Source organism: Parus major, chromosome 1, assembly GCF_001522545.3.
Source record: "Parus major isolate Abel chromosome 1, Parus_major1.1, whole genome shotgun sequence".
NCBI lineage: Eukaryota > Metazoa > Chordata > Aves > Passeriformes > Paridae > Parus > Parus major.
Window position 1 is genome coordinate 30,819,749 of NC_031768.1, and position 21,486 is coordinate 30,841,234.

A 21,486-nucleotide genomic window follows, 5' to 3' on the forward strand; every position below is an offset into this window, starting at 1 on the left:
AGTGCAGTGGAGAGCAATGTCCTCTGATTCCCTGTATTCATTCATCACAATTCAGTAATGTGCATTCTTCACTTTCTTTTATATCCTTTTCTCCATAACCACCTGGGATTTTTTAATGTTCTGAGTCATCCATCAAGTAGCAGCAACCATGTGAAAGTTAATGAAACAATTCTGTATTTTTCCACTGGTGAAATAAGGAATAATGGTGACACAGCCTTTGCTTGAATTATAGCAATGTAAATCAGTTATTTCTTGATGTGTGCTAACAAAAAACAGACTGGACCCACAGCTGAACACAATCTTACAGGGAGAAAAAACCCAAGTACAGTTTTACTGACCTCTTCTGTCCTTGAAGCAGATCTGAAGGTTCTAAACAGCAGTAGTGCTAATCAGCTTGCCAGAAATTGTCTCAGTGGAAGGGATATGCATGCAACTTATAATGGGACCTCATGTAAATGTATTATTTATTATAATACTCATTCTAAATAAGTACAGTGTATAATTGATCTATGGGATTATATGTGAATATATAACATATTAATGTCTTGTTTCTACTTTTTTTAGTAGACACACAGGCCACCTAGTTTTCATATTCATATTCATAGGCTTACAGAAATAAGTGTGTTTAATACAACACAGTTAAATAAGATAGGGAGCAAATTGCATTGATTAGTGGGTTATACCTTCAGTCCTCTTCAGTCTTGTTATAATTTTGGACAGGGTGATGGGGGTGAAGCCTGATCCTTCTGGTGTGGAAACTGTTGTGTGGGGTATAAAAATCATGTAATCATAGAATACAGTGAGTTGGAAGGGACTAAACAGGATCATTCTGGTCCTGCACTCCCAGACTCACACCATGTGCCCAAGAGCATTGTCCAAACACTTGAACTCTGTCAAGCTTGGTGCTATGACCCCTACCCTGGGGAGCCTGTTCCAGTGCTCAAACACTGCACATGTGTCTGCACCTTGTTCTAAGCTGAGGTGCAAATAAGGATGATCTGTACATTGCTTAGTGACATTTTCAACAATTAAAAATTTAATATAGTAGTACAGACTTTGGAAATGTGTAATTTGTGTTTTGGGATCTTACACTATTTTTAAGGTCATTCTGTAAAGGTATTCTAAAGGCACCTTCAAGCAATATTTTCTTCTATAGAATACTTTTTTTTTTTCTTTCTTGAAAAAAATGCAGTATAAATTGTGTATGGAATAATGAAAAATTTTCAAAATGTGGGGGTTTATTGCTTTTCAGACCCGGCAACTTGTCACAGTCTGTGACTGCAAGCTGTTGGCCAATTCCATACATGGACTGAATGCTGCAAGGCCAGACTATATAGCTTCAAAAGCATCTCCAACCTCTGGAGAAGGGGAACAAGTGATGCTAAGGAATGATCAAGATACACTTGTGGCCAGATGGACAGGAAGAAATAGCCGATCTTCTCTTCAGGTGGACTGGCATGAAGAAGAATGGGTATGTTTGCATAATGGGGTGCTGAATCCTTTGCTCTTTTTAATTTCTATTTTAAAAAGCTCTGTAGCTGCTCAACAGATATACATAGGATGAGTATGTAGGAGGTATTGGTCAGCTAGCAAAGATGTTGTCTCTGTCCTGCAGGCAGTTATTCCTTGGCATGGCAATACAAGCAGGCTTTAATAAATATTTCTGGGTCTCCTAAAAAGTGGAACTTGTTGCAGCAGATGCATAACATTTTTTAGGTGAGGTCCAAGGTAAAGTAAATAGCTTTGAAAGTGAAAAACTGACCATACTACAATGGGCTTTTGCATTCTCCCAAATAAAGTGTATTTTGTGGGTTCTAGCTATGATTATTATTATTGCTTCTATGCAATTTAGCCTTCCTCTTACAGAAATTCTCCTGTGACCATTTAGAACTTCCAGTCAACCACTATTTCAATTATGAACAGCATTTTAAAAGAGTTTGCAAAAAGTGCTTAAATAGTTTTTGCCTGCCAATCAAAATGAGAATTGGACTTCGTAAATTCTGTCATTGTATTAAATAAACAGAAGTTAAATAAATCTCATAAATAGTCAAGATGAATTAAAGCAATTATTTATATTCTGAAATACCAATTTTTAAAAGCAAATTCATTTTGGAAATGGATCCTTATCCTTGCTAATTGTAACTATTTTAGCATACTTTGACTTACTGTCAAAGTCACAGCAATAACATACAAATAAAATTAATTCAGTATTTAGACATTACTATAATACACTAATTTTATCTCCTGTTCACTGAGTTACAGAGAAAAAAGAGATGTGTGATTGTATACGATTACTATGTCAAACATGAATTTCAAGAGTAAACAGTAGTGCCAGCTAGAGATTGGAATAATAGTGCAGAAAGAGGATCTTAAAATTGTTTGGCAAGCTTACACAGAAAATAACTTCGCAATTTACCACATAAGTCATGTCACTACATATTATTGACATCCTGGTATACTTTACTTATATATCCATCATTTTTGTGTGCACACATGCAATCATAATAGCCCAGAGGAAATTTTGCAGAGGAATTATGACTAGAATCACAGGAGGAAATATATCACCAAGGGAATTGTTACCCAATGTCTCTTTTGGTTTTAAACTGAGAAAGAAATGTTTTCTTTTAAGGAGAAAGTTTGGTTGAATGTTGACAAAAGTCTGGAGTGCATCATACAGAGAGTGGACAAACTTCTCCAGAAGGAACGCCTACAAAGTGATAGCTGTGAAGACGTTTTCCAGTGTGACGTCAGCAGTAGTAGTAAGAAAGGTAATCGGGACAGTCGTGCCTACTGGATAAATCCAGAAGATTTAAATGAGATCTCATCATCCTCACCATCTTCATCATCCTCACCACCATCTTCATCCACACCATCCTGTGCATGCCATTCTCTCAAGACAAGTGCGTATGCCAGACACTGCTTCTCACCGCTGCTCTCTTCCTGTGTGCTGGCATCATTCCTGAGCCTCCCTTACAGCCCTCCATGTGTTTTTAGCTCAGTGCTGGTGTTAAGCAGTGATGTCAGGCAGAAAGAGCTGTTGATGTACTGGGAACTGCTGAACCCATTACTTATTTTGGAATCCTGGTCCCACGGAAATAATTGCCAGATCCATTGGTGTCGCTTGGCTTTTGCTCTGTGGGTTTTAAGCTGGTTAAAGAGTTGTATGGGTTACCACCTCTGGTAGCTTTCCTGTTGGCTTCAGATTCTTTGCAGCAACCAAAGCTTATCAGAGGTAAATAAAACATGAGAGAAGTGCAGGCACTACTGAAAAACTGATAGTCCCAGCTAGTCTGCTAAAGCATGAGAGAGGACCAAGCAGACCCATTAGATTGAGCTGAATGTAGGTGAACCTAACAGAGTTCAAAGCAAATTTTAACCCAAATGGTGGTGCTGAGGCACTCAGTTATTTAGACTTCTTGTAGCTGGAATGTAGGAATTGGCAGTGAAAGCTCTTAGTTGAATAATCCATTCAAAATTTAAGCTCAAGTGAGTGCTGTATTGAAGTGTAAAATTGTGAGCATGTGAATGGAATATATCCTTATCAGTTTAGACTGACAGTTTGGAAGGTGTGCATTAAATTTCAGAATTATTTTATTTAATTGACTTGTTCTCACATTCTTTACGTGTGGTCACTCTGATTTGGCCACTTAATAGTGCAGGTGGGCGAAGTGAAACTCTAAAAAGTCTGATCTGTGTTCTCATTTCCTTTGTCCTGTTCTGTCTGATCATTTGATAGCCCTTTGTTCCTTATGTGTGTCTGTGACTTCATGTCCATCACATTGTTAGTGTTGCAGTGGAAGGCAGTGCCTTAAGGAAAAAAAAAGACAAAAGGAAGTGAAAATAAATGTTAATATATTTTTGTGTAGCTTTGCATGTCACCTGTAGTTTATTATCTTAGACAACCATGTTTTTTCTAGATTAGATATTTTTGTGTGTTATTAAAAAATAGGAGAGTAGGTTCTTGTTTTATGAATCTTTGACTAAATTTCTTCTACCAGTGTGATACCTATAAATGTTTTTGTTTACTAGCTAGTTTACATGAAGTTTTATATGTATTTCACCTGTAAGTTTAATCAGTAACCTTCAATGCACATTCACATAAATGATTGAAAGTGAATTCTTTAAGTTAAAGATTCACAGGAAAAATCTGTGATGAGTGATATCAGAAGCTTTTCCCAAGACAATTCGATGCTGAAAACACCTTAGAACAATATTTTTCTACTATATTCAATGGATCTTTTAATTCTACTCTGGGTCTTGACACTTACACCATATAAAAGTGGAATTGGCTGCATGGACTTACCTAAGATTTTGTTAGTGCAAAGAATTTTTGTAACTTTTCCCTGCTGTCCCTCCAAAATAGGAAAAAAAAATAAATCTTTCTATTTAACTGGCAGAACCTGGGGCAGAATTGAAGGACAAAGAAGGTCCTTCACCTAAGTTCAGAATCACAACATTTTTGTTGTTGTGTATTCAAAGAATTAATTATTTTCTTGTTAGTAATTCTATGTTTTGAACAAATGAGCAGAGAGCAGACAGAAATTGTTTTGAAAGCAATGTAAAAGCCAGACAAGCAAGATAGTTCCTCAATTGGTAAGAGAGAGACAGTAAAATTTTATTAAAGGACTTTAGAGGATCTCTTTAGAAATAAATGTTTGTGAAAGAAAATACTACCTGAAATAGTACAAGGGAAAGATATAAACAACAGAAGCTTAAATCCTGTTAGCTTAGTACGCTACTCTTTATTAATGCGGGACTTGCTGTAACAGGACATATGTTATTTTTTTACTGTTAGCATTGACCTATAGTATATTTTCATCTGACAGCTTGATCTTCCCACTGAAGTGAGTATGGAATACTCACAGACTTCACGGGTGGGGTTTCAGCCCTTAATATACCTTCTAATGTTTCTGTTAATTAATTATTTCAGAAATTGTGTAATGGAATTTAAACTAAAGTAGCTAAGTACTGCTTTTTTATTACTCTTGCATTGTGGATGCCTTAATGTCATTTTCTGTTAAGTGCATTGAACTTACTGCTGGTCTTTTGCTCTTCTGTTTAGCAGCCTTACTGCAAACTTAATCTATAATTGCAGTAAACCAGTGGTTCTCAAATTGTGCCCTGTGGATCACTGGGGATTGACGATGCACTTGCTGGTAATCCACAGCGAGCCTCTGAGCTAGCAGGTACTGGCTTTCCTCCAAGTCCCCATCCAGGTGTTCCTCTGATCAGAACCGTGGAGTGGAGGAGACAGTCCATGCCCTCCATGCCTGTGGGCAATAAAGCATTTCTGCTGAGCTCCTCTTCACTCAGTGAAAATGTTTGAGAACCCTGGCACTGAGCATTTGAGTTGCTTGTATTTAGACTGTGTTGCTGCTCCTTAATCATGCATGTTGCCCCTCCATTTCTGTGCAGATTGCAGCCCTACTCCGGAAGAATCTGCCCCAGGTATGTGCATTCATGGCTTCTGCTTCTTCTGAAAACAGCAGGGGTTTGTTCATAGTTAACTGAACAAGTGCCTTGCCTTAAGATGGACCATTTTGAAATGGCAATGCTTTACAACACCACGTGAGTTACCTAAGCTGTTGAGAAGTTATTATTTCCCAAGAGTGCAGGGGGTATCTGGTCATTTCGCATGCCCAGATATGGGAGAGCGCTTGTTCAGGGCCTCTTTGGTTTCTCCAAGCTGATGTGTTTTAGCAAACTGATGTAGGTGACAATGGTTTGAGGCCTGTTCCAAATGTCATTGAAGTCTGTGGGAGTCTAATATTTCAGACGTGCCCTTTCACACAGGCTGTTGAACTGGTCTTTCTGAATGAGAAGTCGAGCAGAACATGGAAGAGTCAACAAGACTGATGGAAAACCTCTGTTGTGGGTGCACACCAAGTAGTGTTGGGGATTGCAAGTCTCATGTTTCAGGACACAGAATTTAGGAGTCTCATCCCAGTGTTAACCTTCTGTCCTTGTCCCTCTGTACTTAATATGAAAAGGCTAAAATATCTTTTCAAGGTCTTGGAAGACAACGGTTTTAATAATGTATTTATTGCTCTAGAGAAGAGAGACCCTTAGGGCGAAAAAAGCAAGAATTTTTCCCACCTAATGTTACATCCTACAAGCTTTATGTATTTGGTTCTCTTAATAAGACATTAATTTTTGATGAAATAGTCGGTAGTATATAGTCAGCAAAGTTCACTTTTTGAACTCATTGCCTTTCCCAACACCCCTATCTTGTTCCAACCTAATCTGAGACTGGGAGTGCAATTTCTGACTACTGTTAATAACAACTACCATTGACTAAAAAATAAAAGAACACAGGTGACACCTCTTTAAAGTAGTTAGCAAAAATAATTTAGAACTTTACAGACTGACAAGGGTTTGTTTTTTCATGGCCAGAATTTGAAACCAAGAGAATACACAGCACAGAGGATTTTTGCTCACTGCCCCAGATGAGTCCCTGCGTTATATGTGAATGTTGAAAGAAAGAAACTTACCTAATAATTGCATTATCTTCACCAGTGTACTTTGTGATTACTGAAGATAAACATATCTTTCAAATGAAGTGCTGTCAGACACATTACAGTTTTAAATCTTTGCTGAGTTAGTAACTATACACATGTATGTACATACAGTCAATGAGATGATGATGTGCTGGAAGATATTTTCAGTTCTTGTTATTCTCATTTGCTTACGGAAAAGCTCTTAATAGCAGTAAGAGAAACACTGTTAGTATCATTTGTATTTTGCTTTCTAAGTGTTCACAAGGCCATGTTATGGCATCTGACTAATTTTGAGATAAAATATTTAATAGAATTTAAAAGACAATCTGTGATTCCTTGTCTATTCTTTTGATGTTTCCTACTTTTTTTTAAGGCAATGACAGAGTCAAACAACTTTCTCTTTGTGTAGTTTGTTAGATTATCTATCTACCACATAGAACAAAAGCCAAAAGGTTAGTTCTGTTAATCTTACCAGATATGTTTCTGTTAACAGACTTCCAGAATTCCTCTCTTTGGCTGGTTATCAAAGGAACACATATTATTACTGACTCTTAGTTTTGCCTTTGAATCAAAATCCCAAACAATTTCCTTCCAGGGACTTTCAGTGTTTCATTCATGCAGGTTCTGGTCTGTACGTTGCCTTGTTCCTACAGCCAACTGGGTGGGAGTTGTGTGTGTGCTGTTTGTGAGCTCTGGTGCTTTTAAAAATAAAACATTGTCCTGCCCTTTAAAAAGAAACGAGCTTGAACAACACAGTTTCACTTCTGTGCTTCCTGTGCAGGACCTTGAACAGAATCCTTCTGGGTTATATCTTGTGTATTTCGGTGGAAGAAAAGCTCCAAAGTACTTCCAACAACCTGTGTGACTCCCATCTAAATCATTACGTTTAGTATTTCTTGTAATCTAGCTTAAAGCCTTTAAAACTGCTCAGGAGATAGGAAGCACTTAAAAGAGTACCTGCATTAATTTCCTACCTCACACCTTATTATTCTTAGCTGCAAATAGGAGATGAGCATCATCTTGCCTCACTGAGGTGCAATAAGGATCAATAAGGTGGTGAGGCAGTTGAATGATATACCTATGAGCCTAGAGATTCAAAAGGTAGGATATTTGGCAGGGATCTCATTGACAGAAATGGCTAAGAAGATGGTCCTGTTTCTGTAATACAATGAACTCCTTACTGTCTGTCCATGCATGTGCAGTGAAAGGGTTTGTTTGAACATGAACATGCAGTTATATACACTTCTGTATATAGTTATTCATATTTCTGTTATGATTTCCAAATCATATTGTACAGCCTGTTGTGTGGGCACAAACTCTGGTAACTTTTACATGGTCTGGAAAGTCATAGCAGCTTTACAGAGTAAAATTCTCCATATTTTCCTCCTGCAATAAGTACACTGTAAGGTTACTCAATTATTACAAAGCAGGGAATAACCATCCAGCAAAAATAAAATGAGTTCTAAATTATTAACAACTTTGACTTGCAAAGGAGGTTTCTTAATGTGTATTTGTTTCAAATAAAGTACTTCCACTGCTGCTAATTTTTTTTTCTTTTAACCAGGTGAATGGAGTGAAGCTCTTTATCCCTTGCTGACCACACTCACTGACTGTGTAGCCATGATGAGCGACAAGGCAAAGAAAGCCATGGTCTTTTTATTAATGCAGGACAGTGCCCCGACAATAGGGCTCTGCCTGAGCCTTCAGTATCGCAGGGATGTTGTCTTCTGCCAGACTGTAAGCAAACAAATATGGATGATTTGATTTCACTTCCACAATTGTTTCTATGAAATACGAAAGATTACTCTTTCCAGAATTTTTAAGATCTCTTCCCAGGTTTGACACTGATTTCCCCTCAAGATTTTCCTCCACAAGCTGTGCTATCCTGTCCTTACTGGTTACTTGCATTTGACAATACATAAATTAGGTGTCCCCTTGGTTACACAATCATTCACTACTGAAAATACAAATTATTCCAGAACTAGTAAAAATATACTTCTGTATTCAGAAACAGCCTTTGCCTTCCAATGCCACTGAGCTAAAGCAAAAGTAAGATGAGAAAAAGGGAGGAAGAAAGGCCTGTAAATAGCAGGTGTACTCCCTCAGTTACCTTGTTTTCTTCATTGAGAAACCCAGCAGGACATATGGTACCTAAGAACATAAGTTCACCTATGGGAAGAGAAATTTGTTCTGGGTTTTTTTCTCAGAAGTTCTGTTTCTAGACCTGCTGGCATCTCTTGTGTCAGACACTGACTAGCAGGTGTCTGCACGAAAAAAATTTCCACTGCCCACAGAAAAAAAATATTCTGCCCTCTGCACTTCCATGTGTAGTGTCTGCTTTCCTGTGAAATCATTATCTTGCTCATTTGTTTCAGTTTATTTCTTGGACATTATTGGCAGGACTTTTGTTCCATAAGGTAGTATCAAAAATGTAAAACAAGTGTCAGGATCAGAGGAAATGTCCTCAAGTTGTGCCAGGGGAGATTTAGATTAGATACTAGGAAAAATTTCTTCATGGAAAGGGTTGTTAAGACCTGGAGTGGACTACCCAGGAAAGTGGTGGAGTCACCATCCCTGAAGTGTTCAACAAATGTGTGGATATGGCAATTGAGGACATGGTTTAGAGGTATACATGGTCATGGTGCTGGGTTGGACTTGGTGATCTTGGAGGTGTTATCCAGCCTTAATGATTCTTTGATTCTGTGATCTCATAGAGATAAAATCAGGGAATTTTCCTATATCAAACCACCTCATAATGCAGATAATTCTTAAATTCAATTCTTTGAATATGTTTACCCATCAGGATCGGAACTTTATTCTCTTCTGTTTAATTCTATGACAAAGTCATACACCTGTGTACATAGTATATGGTTTACATGCCTGGGAGATTCCTTTGTTGACAGTGAATTAAGACTAGAATTAATATTGGCTAATAGTACTGACCTTAATACTAGATCTTCAGGATCTTGTTCTGAATATCTCGTAACACCAGAGTTTAAATCTGCATAATGCAAACAGATTCTGCATTTTTAAGCTTTCTCAAATGTCATTTTTGAAAAACAGTAATTCATTCATTCTATTAAAATTCTTGGCCTGGAACTAGCCGTATTGCTTTTCTGTCTAAAACAAAAACAATTCTCTAAAGAGCAACTTCTGTAATTCATAATTTGTAGACCCTACCACAAGTGATTGTGTTCAGAAAACAAAAGGGTGTGAGATCTACAGCAGCCCCATTTTGAGACAGCTTGTGAGAAGAATGTGGCGTGCCCTGAATCGGATTTTATGAATGTTTTGGGTCTTCATTGATTGGTTGTCTTCAGCTGCAAGGAAAAGAAGATGTTTAAGGGAAAAGAGCATCTGTTTGACAGATTTTACTGCACCTCTTATACATGCTATCATTTTTGTTTGGGGCTAAAGAACCATTTTTATTCTGAATCATTTCATTCTTGTCTGTTTCCTCTCTCACAGCTGACGGCTCTCATTTGTGGTTTCATTATCAAACTGAGGAACTGCCTGCATGATGATGGATTTCTAAGACAGCTCTACACCATTGGCTTGCTGGCACAGTTTGAGAGCCTGCTGAGCACTTATGGTAAAGGCATGGGGCCAGGGGGTGGGATTATCTGTTGAGTCAGCAAATTCTGCATTAAATTGACTGCAGCAGGATCTGAGTGTTTGAGACAATCTGCAGCTCAGCTACAAAATGATTTTGAAAACTCAAATGCAAAACTAGATTATAGTTTAAGTAATTAATTATCTAACAACTATGAATTTCTTCACACTTACTTGTATTGCTTCTAAAAGTTTAAGTGTACTTCTTTTATAACAGAATGTCAAAGTAGAAATAGAAAGTCTTAAAGAAAGACTAAAATGTATCACAGTGGTCTTTGGGTTTTTTTTCAGAAAATAATTAGATGAAAATTCTGGTAATCTGGAAAAAACTGTGCCCAAAATACACTCTTCGAATTTTCTTGTAACTTCTGTAGTCTTGAAGCACAATGTGAGACTGAAGAGAGAATATAAAAAGGGAAAGTACTTCACTCAGAAGTGTTTCACTCCTGTGTCTCAAAAGCTGTCTGGATGCTGGTTAGGGAATGCTTTACCAGATAAATCCAGAATACCTTGTAGCTGCTCCAGTGCAAAGGATATATCATGGCTCTGACAATGCTGAGAAGTACTTACAAACTTTACCTAACTTTGAAAATCAGCATATAAACTACTTAAAGATCAGTAGTCTGGACTGTTCCAGATAACTGGTGTTTTCTAAAGTTGCTGAACTCAAAAAATCAGCCATGACATTTTCTGTAGGTCATGGGGGAGGTTTGGGCTGCAGCACCGTTTCATCTGTGGAACTTCTTCATGGGGTGATGGCCTGGTGTTTGTCATCAAACTGACAAAGGCAAGTTGTGCATAATAAGTAATTACAATTCACTTTTTCCCCTTGGATTTAGGTGAGGAGCTGGCAATGCTGGAGGACATGAGTTTGGGAATCATGGACTTGAGGAATGTAACCTTTAAAGTAACTCAGGCTACGTCAAATACATCTACTGACATGCTGCCAGTCATCACTGGAAATCGGTAAAAAACAATAAATATACTTTATTCTGGATGAGTGGGAGCATGCCAAAATTTGGCTTTTTCTATCCGAGTTGTATAAGAAGAGCAGTATTAATGAGCAGAGCAAAATCAGCTATTGCCAGGAAATTGGCAGATCTGGTTTGAATGTCTGTGAGGATATAAGCAATATAAGCAACATTACAGGTTGCTGCTGTTTTTGAACTAGATTTTCTGACTAGAAGCAAGTTCTGGCAGTTCCTTAGAGTCAGTTTTGACTGATGGTTGCTTTTTAATGGTTATATTATGTTCTAGGTGTTATCCCTCTTTAGATAAATAACACATTCTTGGAACATAGCTTTTTGATCCTTATGTCTAACAGCTGTTTATTTCTTTTCAGTGATGGATTTAATGTGAGGATTCCTCTGCCAAGCGCCTTGTTTGATTTGTTGCCACGCGAGATTCAAAGTGGAATGTTACTGAGGGTTCAGCCTGTTCTTTTCAACGTGGGAATCAATGAGCAGCAAACCCTAGCAGAGAAGTAGGTATCCAGTCAGCCAAGCTCAGCCTTACTGGCAGTTCAGCAATTAAACTACACTACTGTGGAATTACACTCTGGCATAACTAGCAGTGTCTCAGTTTCTCCAATACATGAACATGGGAACACTGTTCTAAAAGAATCTGCCAAATGCCAAACAAAAGGAGGTCTTTCTTTATGTGCCACATATTTATGAAGCTCCTTGCCTCATGGGTTTGAGAGTAGTGTGGGTTTATGTGGTTCAGATGTGAATCTGGAAAATTTACAATGGGAGATCTATCATGGGCTATTTAGCACACAGGTGCTCCTTGTGACTTAAGACCTCTGTGAGTGACAGATCACTATAGGCTGAGATCATTCTGGATATTGCTGTATATTTGCCGTCTTGGTTTTGCACTCTTCCTGTGACTCCCTCTCCTGGTCACTGTCAAAATTCAGGATAATGGGCAAGGTGCACCTCTGTTTTAACATACCCTCGCAGTATTTATGTCATGCAACACTGCTGTTGTAAAGCTGAAAAACAGAATTATGTAATTATATTTTTTTGGAAAACTGTTCAGTTCTGCAAGAGCCAGCAGATTCCCTCTGCTATGGCCACATCCTATAAAGAGTACATTGACAGAGTACTGCTCCAACAGAGCACTCCAGTGAAAATGCAGGCACATGCATTTTGTGACAGCAACCTCGGTACCAGGCTGAAGTGTGCACTGTGGTGGAGGACAATGAGAAAAAGTCTAACAAAAGCATTCCAGCAATTGCTGTTATCCTCTGTTGCCTGCAAAGGAAGCCCAAGATGACTAGCACAGTTACAGATGTCAGCACTCTGTGCACATCTGTGTATGTAGATATATTTAGATGAGATGAATCGTGGTGTTGTTGACAATATTTATTGCATTCATGGTTTCTTAGTCCTAGATCCATATTTTTCATTTACATATCTGCTGTCAACATTCTCAGTCCTATCTACTGATGTTATGGTTGTTATTATTAGTTTATGAACTAAACTAATAAATCCACTATTAAAAGTTTAAATTTAGATAAAACAATTTGCAGGTAGGAATTTAATATTGAAAGAGAGACATGAAAGCCAGAGAAATAAATTGCAACTGTAATTGCAATTAATTAAATACTATTTTCTACAAGATTTTTCTTGCACCTTCCTTCCCTTTTGTCCCCTCATACCCATCTATTTTCTTTCACTGTAATGAATCATTACAAAAGTTCTCTGTTACACTTCACCTGGCATTTGAATGGTTATGGAACTGCTGGGATGAATCTTTAAACTGGTTTTTGGCAGGCATGTTGCCAAGTGTAGTTGTTTCAAAGAAAAAGAGAAACATTTTACCTTGGACTTAATTGTTTCTTTCATCTGTTAAAGGTTTGGAGACACCTCACTGCAAGAAATAATTAACATGGAAAGCTTAGTGCGGTTGAATTCGTATTTTGAGCAGTTCAAGGAAGTTTTGCCTGATGATTGTAAGTAGTTTGTAATTAGTGACAAATTTGCTTGAATAGCACAGTTCAGGCTGATTTTTTCATTTGTTTGCTCTATGTTGGTTTTCTAAATGTTGATGATTCTCCAGCATTAGTAACCTCCAAGAAATGATACAACTCTGTTTTAATACTTAAGTACTAATTGGAGAGGATTCAAGAGGTTTAAAGGTCAGACTGATTAACTTTCCTTTTTAAGGTTACTTTTACATCCAAGTGGCACTATGTACTGTATAATTATGCAGTTAGGCAGTGAGATTGTTGTAAGGTAAAGGTGTAAAAGAGACATGTTCTAGCAGCAGTACTTTTATGTGCAGTTTTTGGTACGCTCACTGCACTTTTGATAAAACCTGCAGAGAGAGAAACTGCCAGTTTTTAGGAACTGTCACTTCCCTTTGTTTTTCCTTTGTTCTTAATTCTAAACTCTGCAGAATTTCTAAGAAATTAATAATTAGTCTTATCTTCACTAGCTCCTTGTCCTTGTTCTGTTCGGTCTCCTAGTCTTTAGAAAGAGGCCTGTGCCCTCTTTTTGTTTACCTAGGTATTACTTTCTAGCTGTAGAGCTCAAGCAGACCAGACCACGACAGTCACAGTACTGTTAATTATAGAATAGAAATGTAGAATTGTCTAGATTGGAAAGTATCTTTAAGATCATTAAGTTCAACTGTTTCCCCAGCACTGCCAAGTCCACCCCTAAACCATCTCCTCAAGTGCCCCTTCTCTACATTTTTTAAATACCTCCAGGGATGCTGACTCAACCACTTCCCTGAGCAGCCTGTTCCAGTGCTTGACAACCCTTTCAGTGAAGAAATATTTCCCAACATCCAATCTAAATCTCCCCTGGTGCAGCTTGAGGCCTTTTTCTCTTTTTCTGTCACTGGTTGCCTGGGGAAAGACCCTCCCTGGCTTTCAGGTGGTCATAGAGAGCGATAAGGTCCCCCTGAGCCTCCTTTCCTCCAGTCTAAACAGCCCCAGCTCCTTCAGCTGCTTCTCATAAGACTTGTGCTCCACACCCTTCACCAGCTCTGTTGCCCTTCTCTGGACACCATTGAAGTTTCAGCACCTCGATGTCCTTCTTCAGTGAGTGGCCCAGAACTGGACACAACACTTGAGGTGTGGCCTTCCCAGTGCTGAGTCCAGGGGGACAATCCCTGCCCTGCTCCTGCTGGCCACACTACTGCTGATCCAGGCCAGGTCACCATTGGCCTTCTTGGGCACACACTGGCTCATGTTCAGCTGCTGTGGACCAGCACCCCAGGTCCTTTTCTACCAGAAGCTTCCAAGCCACTCTGTCCCCAGCCTGTAGCACTGCCTGGGGTTGTTTTGACCCAAGGGCAAGACCTGGCACTTGCTTGTGCTGAACCCCATAAAAGTGGCCTTGGCTGATTGATCCAGCCTGTCCAGATCCCTCTGTAGATCTTTCCTGACCTCCAGTAGATCAGCACTCCTGCCCAGCTTAATTCCATTTGCCACTGACTGAGGGTGCACTGGAGCCTCTCCTCCAGACTGATAAAGATTTCAAACAGGACTGACTACAGAATTGGGTCCTGGGGAGCCACACTGGTGACCAGCCACCAGCTGGATGTAGCACCCTTCACCAGCACTCTGTGGGCCTGGCCATCCAGTTGGGTTTTTGACCTAGTGAACAGTATGTCCCACCAAGCCATAAGTAGCCAGTTAGTCCAGGAGAATGCTGTGGGAAGCAGCGTTAAAAGCTTTGCTAAAGTCCAGGTAAATATTGTCCACGGCCTTCCCTCCTCTACTCAGTGGGTCACCTTCCTGTAGGAGATCATGTCTACCATACTATTTGCCACGAGAAGTAGGCCTAAAATAAAACCTCATATGTCACTCAGGTAGGATTCTTTTTGTCACAATGTCATCTCTTCTAGTGCATACCTCTGTATTTATTCAGTCACAACTTTAGTTGGTGTTCTCCATGGTTATTCCATTAAAAAAAAAGAGAAACGACAAAAAAGACAACTCGTTGAATACTTGTAATTGATGGTCTGGAGTATCTTGCTACATATGTAAGAGATGATGTGCAGCAATTTGAACACAGAAGATGAGTACTGAAGGTACTCTGAAAAATTTCAACTACTTTATTTCCACTTAGTAAAATATTAATAAACAGATCATGACAATATGGTGTCCTGTGGGTGTTTCTTGTAACTGAAAGCTGACCAGCTTGCAAATTTAAAAGAGAAAATGTGAGCAGAATATAAAATATTTTCAGTTTCTCTGAAGTCATGCGTGTGATCCTGTCACCTCTGTCACACACAAACCAAAATCCTATACCAATCTTGCTCCCTTTGTTCATTCTCTTATTATGCTGCTATTAGATTCTGAGTCCCTGAAGTTTTAAATAACTGGAATTTATATTTCCAACTGAGTTTAATTAAGCTTGAATTTGTTTTGTTGATGGTACTAAGTCAGAACTTGAATAATTTTTCTAGTTTAAAAAAAATGTGTTTGCAACAGGCACATAGAAACACTTTGTAAAAGATCTGTTGAATACAGATGAATAAGTGGAGTTGGTTTTGTTTGTTTCATAGGTCTACCTCGATCTCGTAGTCAGACGTGCCTGCCTGAACTGTTAAGATTTCTGGGACAAAATGTACATGCGAGGAAAAACAAGAATGTTGATATCCTTTGGCAAGCTGCTGAGGTATTTATTCATCTAAGCATATCTGCATAGTTCACCTAATTTTCTGTATGCATATGTATTTGCCCCTTTTTTTATTACTGATACATTTGAATTTCTTCTTTTAATTGCATGTAGCTTAGAAATGCTGCCAGGCTAGGCCTTCTCTATCATGAGGAGATAAAATGTGTTTTTCATATCAGAATTTTCCCCACAACTCATACAATGAAGTTCTGCTCTCTCAAACATGCCAAACTTTGACATCAAAGCCCTACACAACATTTGTGTCTCTCTAAGGGGGAGTACAGGTGTTTTCTGACAGGAAGTTATGCATGTAGAAGGAGTGATGGATTGTCTGTCTCATTTCTAGATATGTCGCAGACTTAACGGTGTTCGATTTACGAGCTGTAAAAGTGCCAAGGATAGGACTGCCATGTCCATCACCCTGGAGCAGTGTTTGATCCTACAGCATGAGCATGGAATGGCTCCACAGGTCTTCACTCAGGCTCTGGAGTGTATGAGGAGGTAAGAGTTTGACCACATCACTTATTCCTAGATAAGGAACCATGCAAACTGCAGAGGAGTGGTGGTCTCTGTTTCCATCAAAAGAAAAAAAAAATAAACTGAAGTCAGGAAACTGTAGATTCATCCCTCCCGTGCATGCGAGTTGCATATGCTAAAGCTGATTCTCACCAGATTTAAATCAGATGGGCTTGAATTTTCAGTAGAAAATGAGGAGTTCTCAGACAAGCATGTAAAAATATGTTTTCTGTTAATGCTGAGCTTACAGAACAGGAAACTGGTGCTTTTTTGAAAGTTGTTTAATGGCTTTACCTGAACTGTCATAGCACTAGGTTTCTTAGTTCTAGATCAGGGAGATTACTCAGGGATGACCTGTCTTTTGTTCTTTGAAACACAGACACCTGCAGTTTGCACTGGTTTGCCACATGTATTTAGCAGTGAAACACTGCTCACTGGGTGAAATGTCAGTATGAGTGTTTCACACTACAGCAATCAAATTTCATCACAACATGTCAGTGTGCTGTTGTCATATCAATATAATGATGTTCTGTATTCTGAAGCAGCAGAGATGTTTGCAGAATTAAGTACTGTACTTAAAAAAAATAATAAAATCTGTTTACTGTTGTTCAATGCCTTGTTTCAAGCACTGCTGGAAAACTCCGTAAGTCACATACCAAAAGAAAGGATAAGAAATCTAGCTTTAGTCTTTATCAATGTAGTTCAACAATGCTGTTCAGTCCTGTTTTTCAACATTCACTCTTATTGAATGTACTGTACTGTGTGTCTTTTCACCAAATTCTCTAGAGTGTTCAATTCTCTTATCCTTTCTGTATGTTTTTGCTGTTTGACCCTTTCTTACTCTTCAGTTACCTAGAAGAAAAATGTCTCATATAATCACACTTGCAGCCTCTTACACTAGTAATTTGTGGGTTTATATCTGCATCTAGTTGGATAGCACTGAACTTTTTTATTTTCAGTTTTTTGCTGCACTTTTTGCTACATTGTCACAGATTTAGTACACTACACAGTGCACTCAGAAACTACTTAACCTAAAGATTAGAAACAAAACTTGAAACAGCTTTGCGGATGAGAATTTACTAACTTAAAATGGACTAAGTGGTTTTCAAATATCTTTATTTAAATTACAGAGCTTGTTGACATAGGCATCTGAAACTGTTATACAGTTTCTTAGTTGTGTATTTAATAAGAATAATCCCAACTAGGAAAAATACTGGGAATCTTGTTACTTTCTTCAAATTCTTTTCTGGGTCACTGGGTTTTTTTTAATGCAATCATGGAGACAATAGAGAGAGAGGTTAATAATAACATTTGGTCCTTCAGTCTACCAATTTAATATAACACAGGATCAGATGAAATATTGACCCAAGAAAAATACTGCTTTGTGTTGACTATTTGTGTTTCATTATCAGCAATATTGAAAGAGGGCAAATTTCATCAAAACCTTTGGCTTGAGTGTTCTACCAACATCAGGGACTTGCTCTGGCAGGTGAAGGACATGGCTGTTTCTTCTGTTAAATCTTTGACTAAGAGAGATTGTGCAGGACAAATACTGACTAGACTAGAAGGAAAACCAAGATTAGACCATTCTTCAAGCCCATCACTCTTCCTCACATCTTATTGCTCTTTGTGATAGGTGGTTGTGTTTTTAAAATTATTTGTCAATTCTACTCAGGAAAAATGGCACAGAATTAATAAAGTTTAATGAGAGAGATAGGATTATGGAACAAATATGTAAGAGTCCAACTCCACCAAATCTCATTCAAGCCTGAACAGTTTGACCTGACCTAGATGATAGACACAGGATAAGAAAGAGTAGCAAATTTTACCCAAATTGCTTCCAGGCATTCAGAAAACTTGGGTTTTGTTCTTTTAACTTGAATCTTTCATTTAACTATTGGGAAAAGAAGGTTTGGCTTGTTCTTAAAGACTTTTGAAGTTTCTGAGGCATTTGGAAGGATAGGGAAGAAGTACAAGTAATTTGTGAGACTCAAAGTATTTAGTCTCTTCTGTACTGACAACTTCCCAAAGAAGAAAAATGTCCTTGCTTATACCATTCTTGAAAAAATTAAGAAAGCATCATCTTCTCCCATGTGATGTTGTTCTTCAGAGGTCTTAGTTCCCTCTTACTTGTCCTCAGGGACTTCCCTTCTTTCCTAGTCTTATGATAATTATGTATCTGTGATAATTGTGTTCAGTGAGCAGGGACATCAGGGAGGAAACATGGAGTGTTCTTCTAGATTCTTGTAGAAATTTACAGATACAAGTTTGTGGCTTTCACCTTAGAAACAAATACACTGTTAGAATAAACTGATTTTCTGTAGATAAGTTACAGCTTTTCCAGTCCTAAATCAAACACACAGTAACTCCCAGCTCACAAATAGTAAAATCATGATGACATGTCTGCAAGTCCAAGCTAAGAGGACATGACTACCTGACCAGTAAAGGCAGAACAAGATTCAAAGTCCAGGTGGTTCAGGTAGCCTGTTCCATCTGCAGCCCACGCTTCTCACTAGATCTTTGACTCCCTGCACTCCTTCCTGCCAGGTTCCTGTCCTGTCAGAAATCCCAGTGGAGCTCTTTGTGGGAATATGCTCTAGGGCAATTTCAGTCAAGATCATCCTGGGTAGCAAAATCCTTTACATGTTTCAAGTAGCCCAGCTCATTTTCATTAAAGGAATTAGGAAGGTGAAACATAAGCCATTAGCAACAGAAAAGAACCATCTCTGATGGGGGCTCTTGAAAAGCAGTTGGAAATGAGGTGAAGAAAATCACCATGGTGCTGACTGAAAAGATTACATAATAAAGTCCTAGGAGTCATGTTTGGGTATGACCACTACTGCAATTAAACAGCTATAGTAAAAAGCTTGGTTGGATTTCTTCACTGATCGATATGCTTTAAGAATAAAATCATATTGAGTTGAGCTAGACCACGTGGCAGATGTCCACTCAGCTGCTCACTACCTTCCTCCAACAGGACAGGGGGAAAAATATGTGAAAAAGCTTATGGGTTGAGATAAAGACAGTGAGATCCTTTGCCAGTTACTGGTACAGAACTGACAAAACAGACTAAGACAATTTTTTTTATTTATTCCCAGGGGACTGGAGATGTTAAGAAATAAAGATGAAAATTAAAAACCTTGCCCTCCATTTCCCTTCTTGTCCTTAGCTAAAGTATTCCACTGCTTCTTTCTCAGCTCTTTTACCTCTTCCCCATGCTGAGCAATGCACAACAGATGTGGAACAGGGATTTGCAGTCAGTCCATAATAGGTCTCCCCTGCTCCTTCCTCCTTGCACTTATCCTCCACTCCAGTGTGGGTGGTTCCCGTGGGCTGCAGTCCTTCAGGATGAACCTGCTCCTGCATGGGTTCTCCATAGTTTTCAGTTTCCTCCAGTAAATATTTATCTGCTGCTCTATGGGTCCTCCATGGCTACAATGTTCCTCTCCATGACTGCAAGGGAAACTGCTTCAGCTCTTTCTCCTCTCCTTCCCTCACTCTGTTCATAGGGCTTTTTCTCAGATCTCTTCCCATCGCTCTTCACTGCCATGCAGTGCTTTGCCTTTTCTCACACACTCCTTCTCCGAGGCACCAGCATGGCTGAGGGCTCAGCTGTGCCAGCAGTGGGTCACTGAAGCTGGCTGGAACCAGCAGTGTCCAGCATGGGTAGCCCCAGCCTCTCCTCACCGAGAGAATTCTCATATGCAAGCTAAATTAGAAGGGAAGTTTCTGTGTCTCCTAACCCTAGTCCTCTCCTAGAGGTAGTCTGCTGATGAATCTTTTGATTTAAGACACTGTACAATTTGGTATATTTGATATTTCCAAAAGGTGACTTTTCACCCCTTGGAGGGAAGCATCTACATGGGCCAACAGTGACAAGGAAAGCACTTTCCAGCTCTTGCCTCCATTCCCACCATATGTGTCTGTGTATACGTCTTCATGTAAAATTGAGTAGCATGATACTAATTTGTAATGGTGGAGATGTGGCATGTGATGTTCATAATGCTAATTTAGCATTTTTAGCCTTCCTTCTTTCCCATTGTTTTACATTTTATCTATATTCTAAAACACTTTTCTTCCTCCAGACTTTTTCATTGAGCCTTTATCCACCACTTTCCAGTAAGCGCTAGGTTTCCACTGGCTGATTCTCCTGATCTCTCACACACAGACACACACACAGACGCACACACACACTCTCCCCTCTCCCCTCTCCCCTCTGTTACAAAGGATAATTGGGATTTGTAGGCATCACAGATTCAATCTGCCCTTGTCCACTGTAGGCACCAGGAGTGCAAACATCTTCATCACCAATTTGGATCAAATCCAAATCAGAAATACAGTTGGTTTAGTTCCCTGTCCACCTAATTCCATTTGGCTTGATGTGTCACCAGCATCTGAATGCTCTTTTTTACTACCTCCAGGGTGTATCTGATTTCTTGCAGGACACTGATGCTTACATAACCCTGCTACACAACCATCAGGCTTATAGATGGTTTGTTATGGATGGAGCAAGTGCACAAGCACTAAAAGCATCAGGCTTACAGATTGTGTTTAGAATCACAGAATCATAGAGTTGAAAGGGACCTTGAAGATGATCTAGTTCCAACACCCCTGCCATGGACAGGGACGCATTCAATTAGACCAGGTTGATCAAACTGCCATTCAGCCTGGCCTTGAACACTCCCAGGGATGAGCATCTGTGGCTGTCTCATCACCTTCAGAGTAAAGAATTTTTTCCTTGCATCTAATCTAAACCTGTTCTCTTTCACTTTGAACCTATTCCCCCTTGCCCTGTCATTACATGCTCTTGCAAATAGTCTCTCTCCCTCTTTTTTGTATGCTCCCTTCTGGTACTGTAAAGCTGCAATTTGATCGCCCCTAAGCCGTCTCTTTTCCAGGCTGAACAATCCAAATTCTCTCAGCCTCTGCTTGTAGGAGAGGTGTTCTATCCCTCTGTTCATCTTGGTCATTTAGTTGTTGCTTTGTGAACTAAAAATAGAGTTGCTCAGGGTATAAGAGGGATCCAAAATTAAGGACCACTTGACAAAGCGTACCGGGCTACCTGAGGAGTTGTTCTTCACTGTAGCCTTTGGTGCTCAATGTAAGAAGTGGAATACACAATGAGATGAGCTTTGCAGCATGTCTTCAGAAAAATGCCTATTGGTATACCCTTGATTTCATGTCCAAGCAGAAAAATAGGTGGGTGGTTTGTTTTTGTTTTTTTT

At 39.1% G+C, this 21,486-nt stretch overlaps 1 protein-coding gene across 17 annotated transcripts in view; it reads left to right on the top strand.

Annotated features, from left to right (window-relative positions):
* INPP4A (inositol polyphosphate-4-phosphatase type I A) overlaps positions 1–21,486 on the top strand; it is a 79,417-nt gene that overhangs the window by 50,315 nt on the left and 7,616 nt on the right. For 9 of the 17 annotated variants that reach the window (XM_033513557.1, XM_015623167.3, XM_033513562.1 and 6 more), the window contains 10 exons: positions 1,253–1,471; positions 2,630–2,900; positions 5,416–5,448; positions 8,062–8,234; positions 9,966–10,089; positions 10,949–11,075; positions 11,452–11,592; positions 12,968–13,065; positions 15,633–15,745; positions 16,092–16,246. In XM_033513557.1, coding sequence (XP_033369448.1) covers positions 1,253–1,471; positions 2,630–2,900; positions 5,416–5,448; positions 8,062–8,234; positions 9,966–10,089; positions 10,949–11,075; positions 11,452–11,592; positions 12,968–13,065; positions 15,633–15,745; positions 16,092–16,246 — 1,454 coding nt within the window. The remainder of the gene's footprint in view (positions 1–1,252; positions 1,472–2,629; positions 2,901–5,415; positions 5,449–8,061; positions 8,235–9,965; positions 10,090–10,948; positions 11,076–11,451; positions 11,593–12,967; positions 13,066–15,632; positions 15,746–16,091; positions 16,247–21,486) is intronic. The other 8 variants (XM_015623220.3, XM_015623232.3, XM_015623238.3 and 5 more) reach the window with 2 other exon arrangements.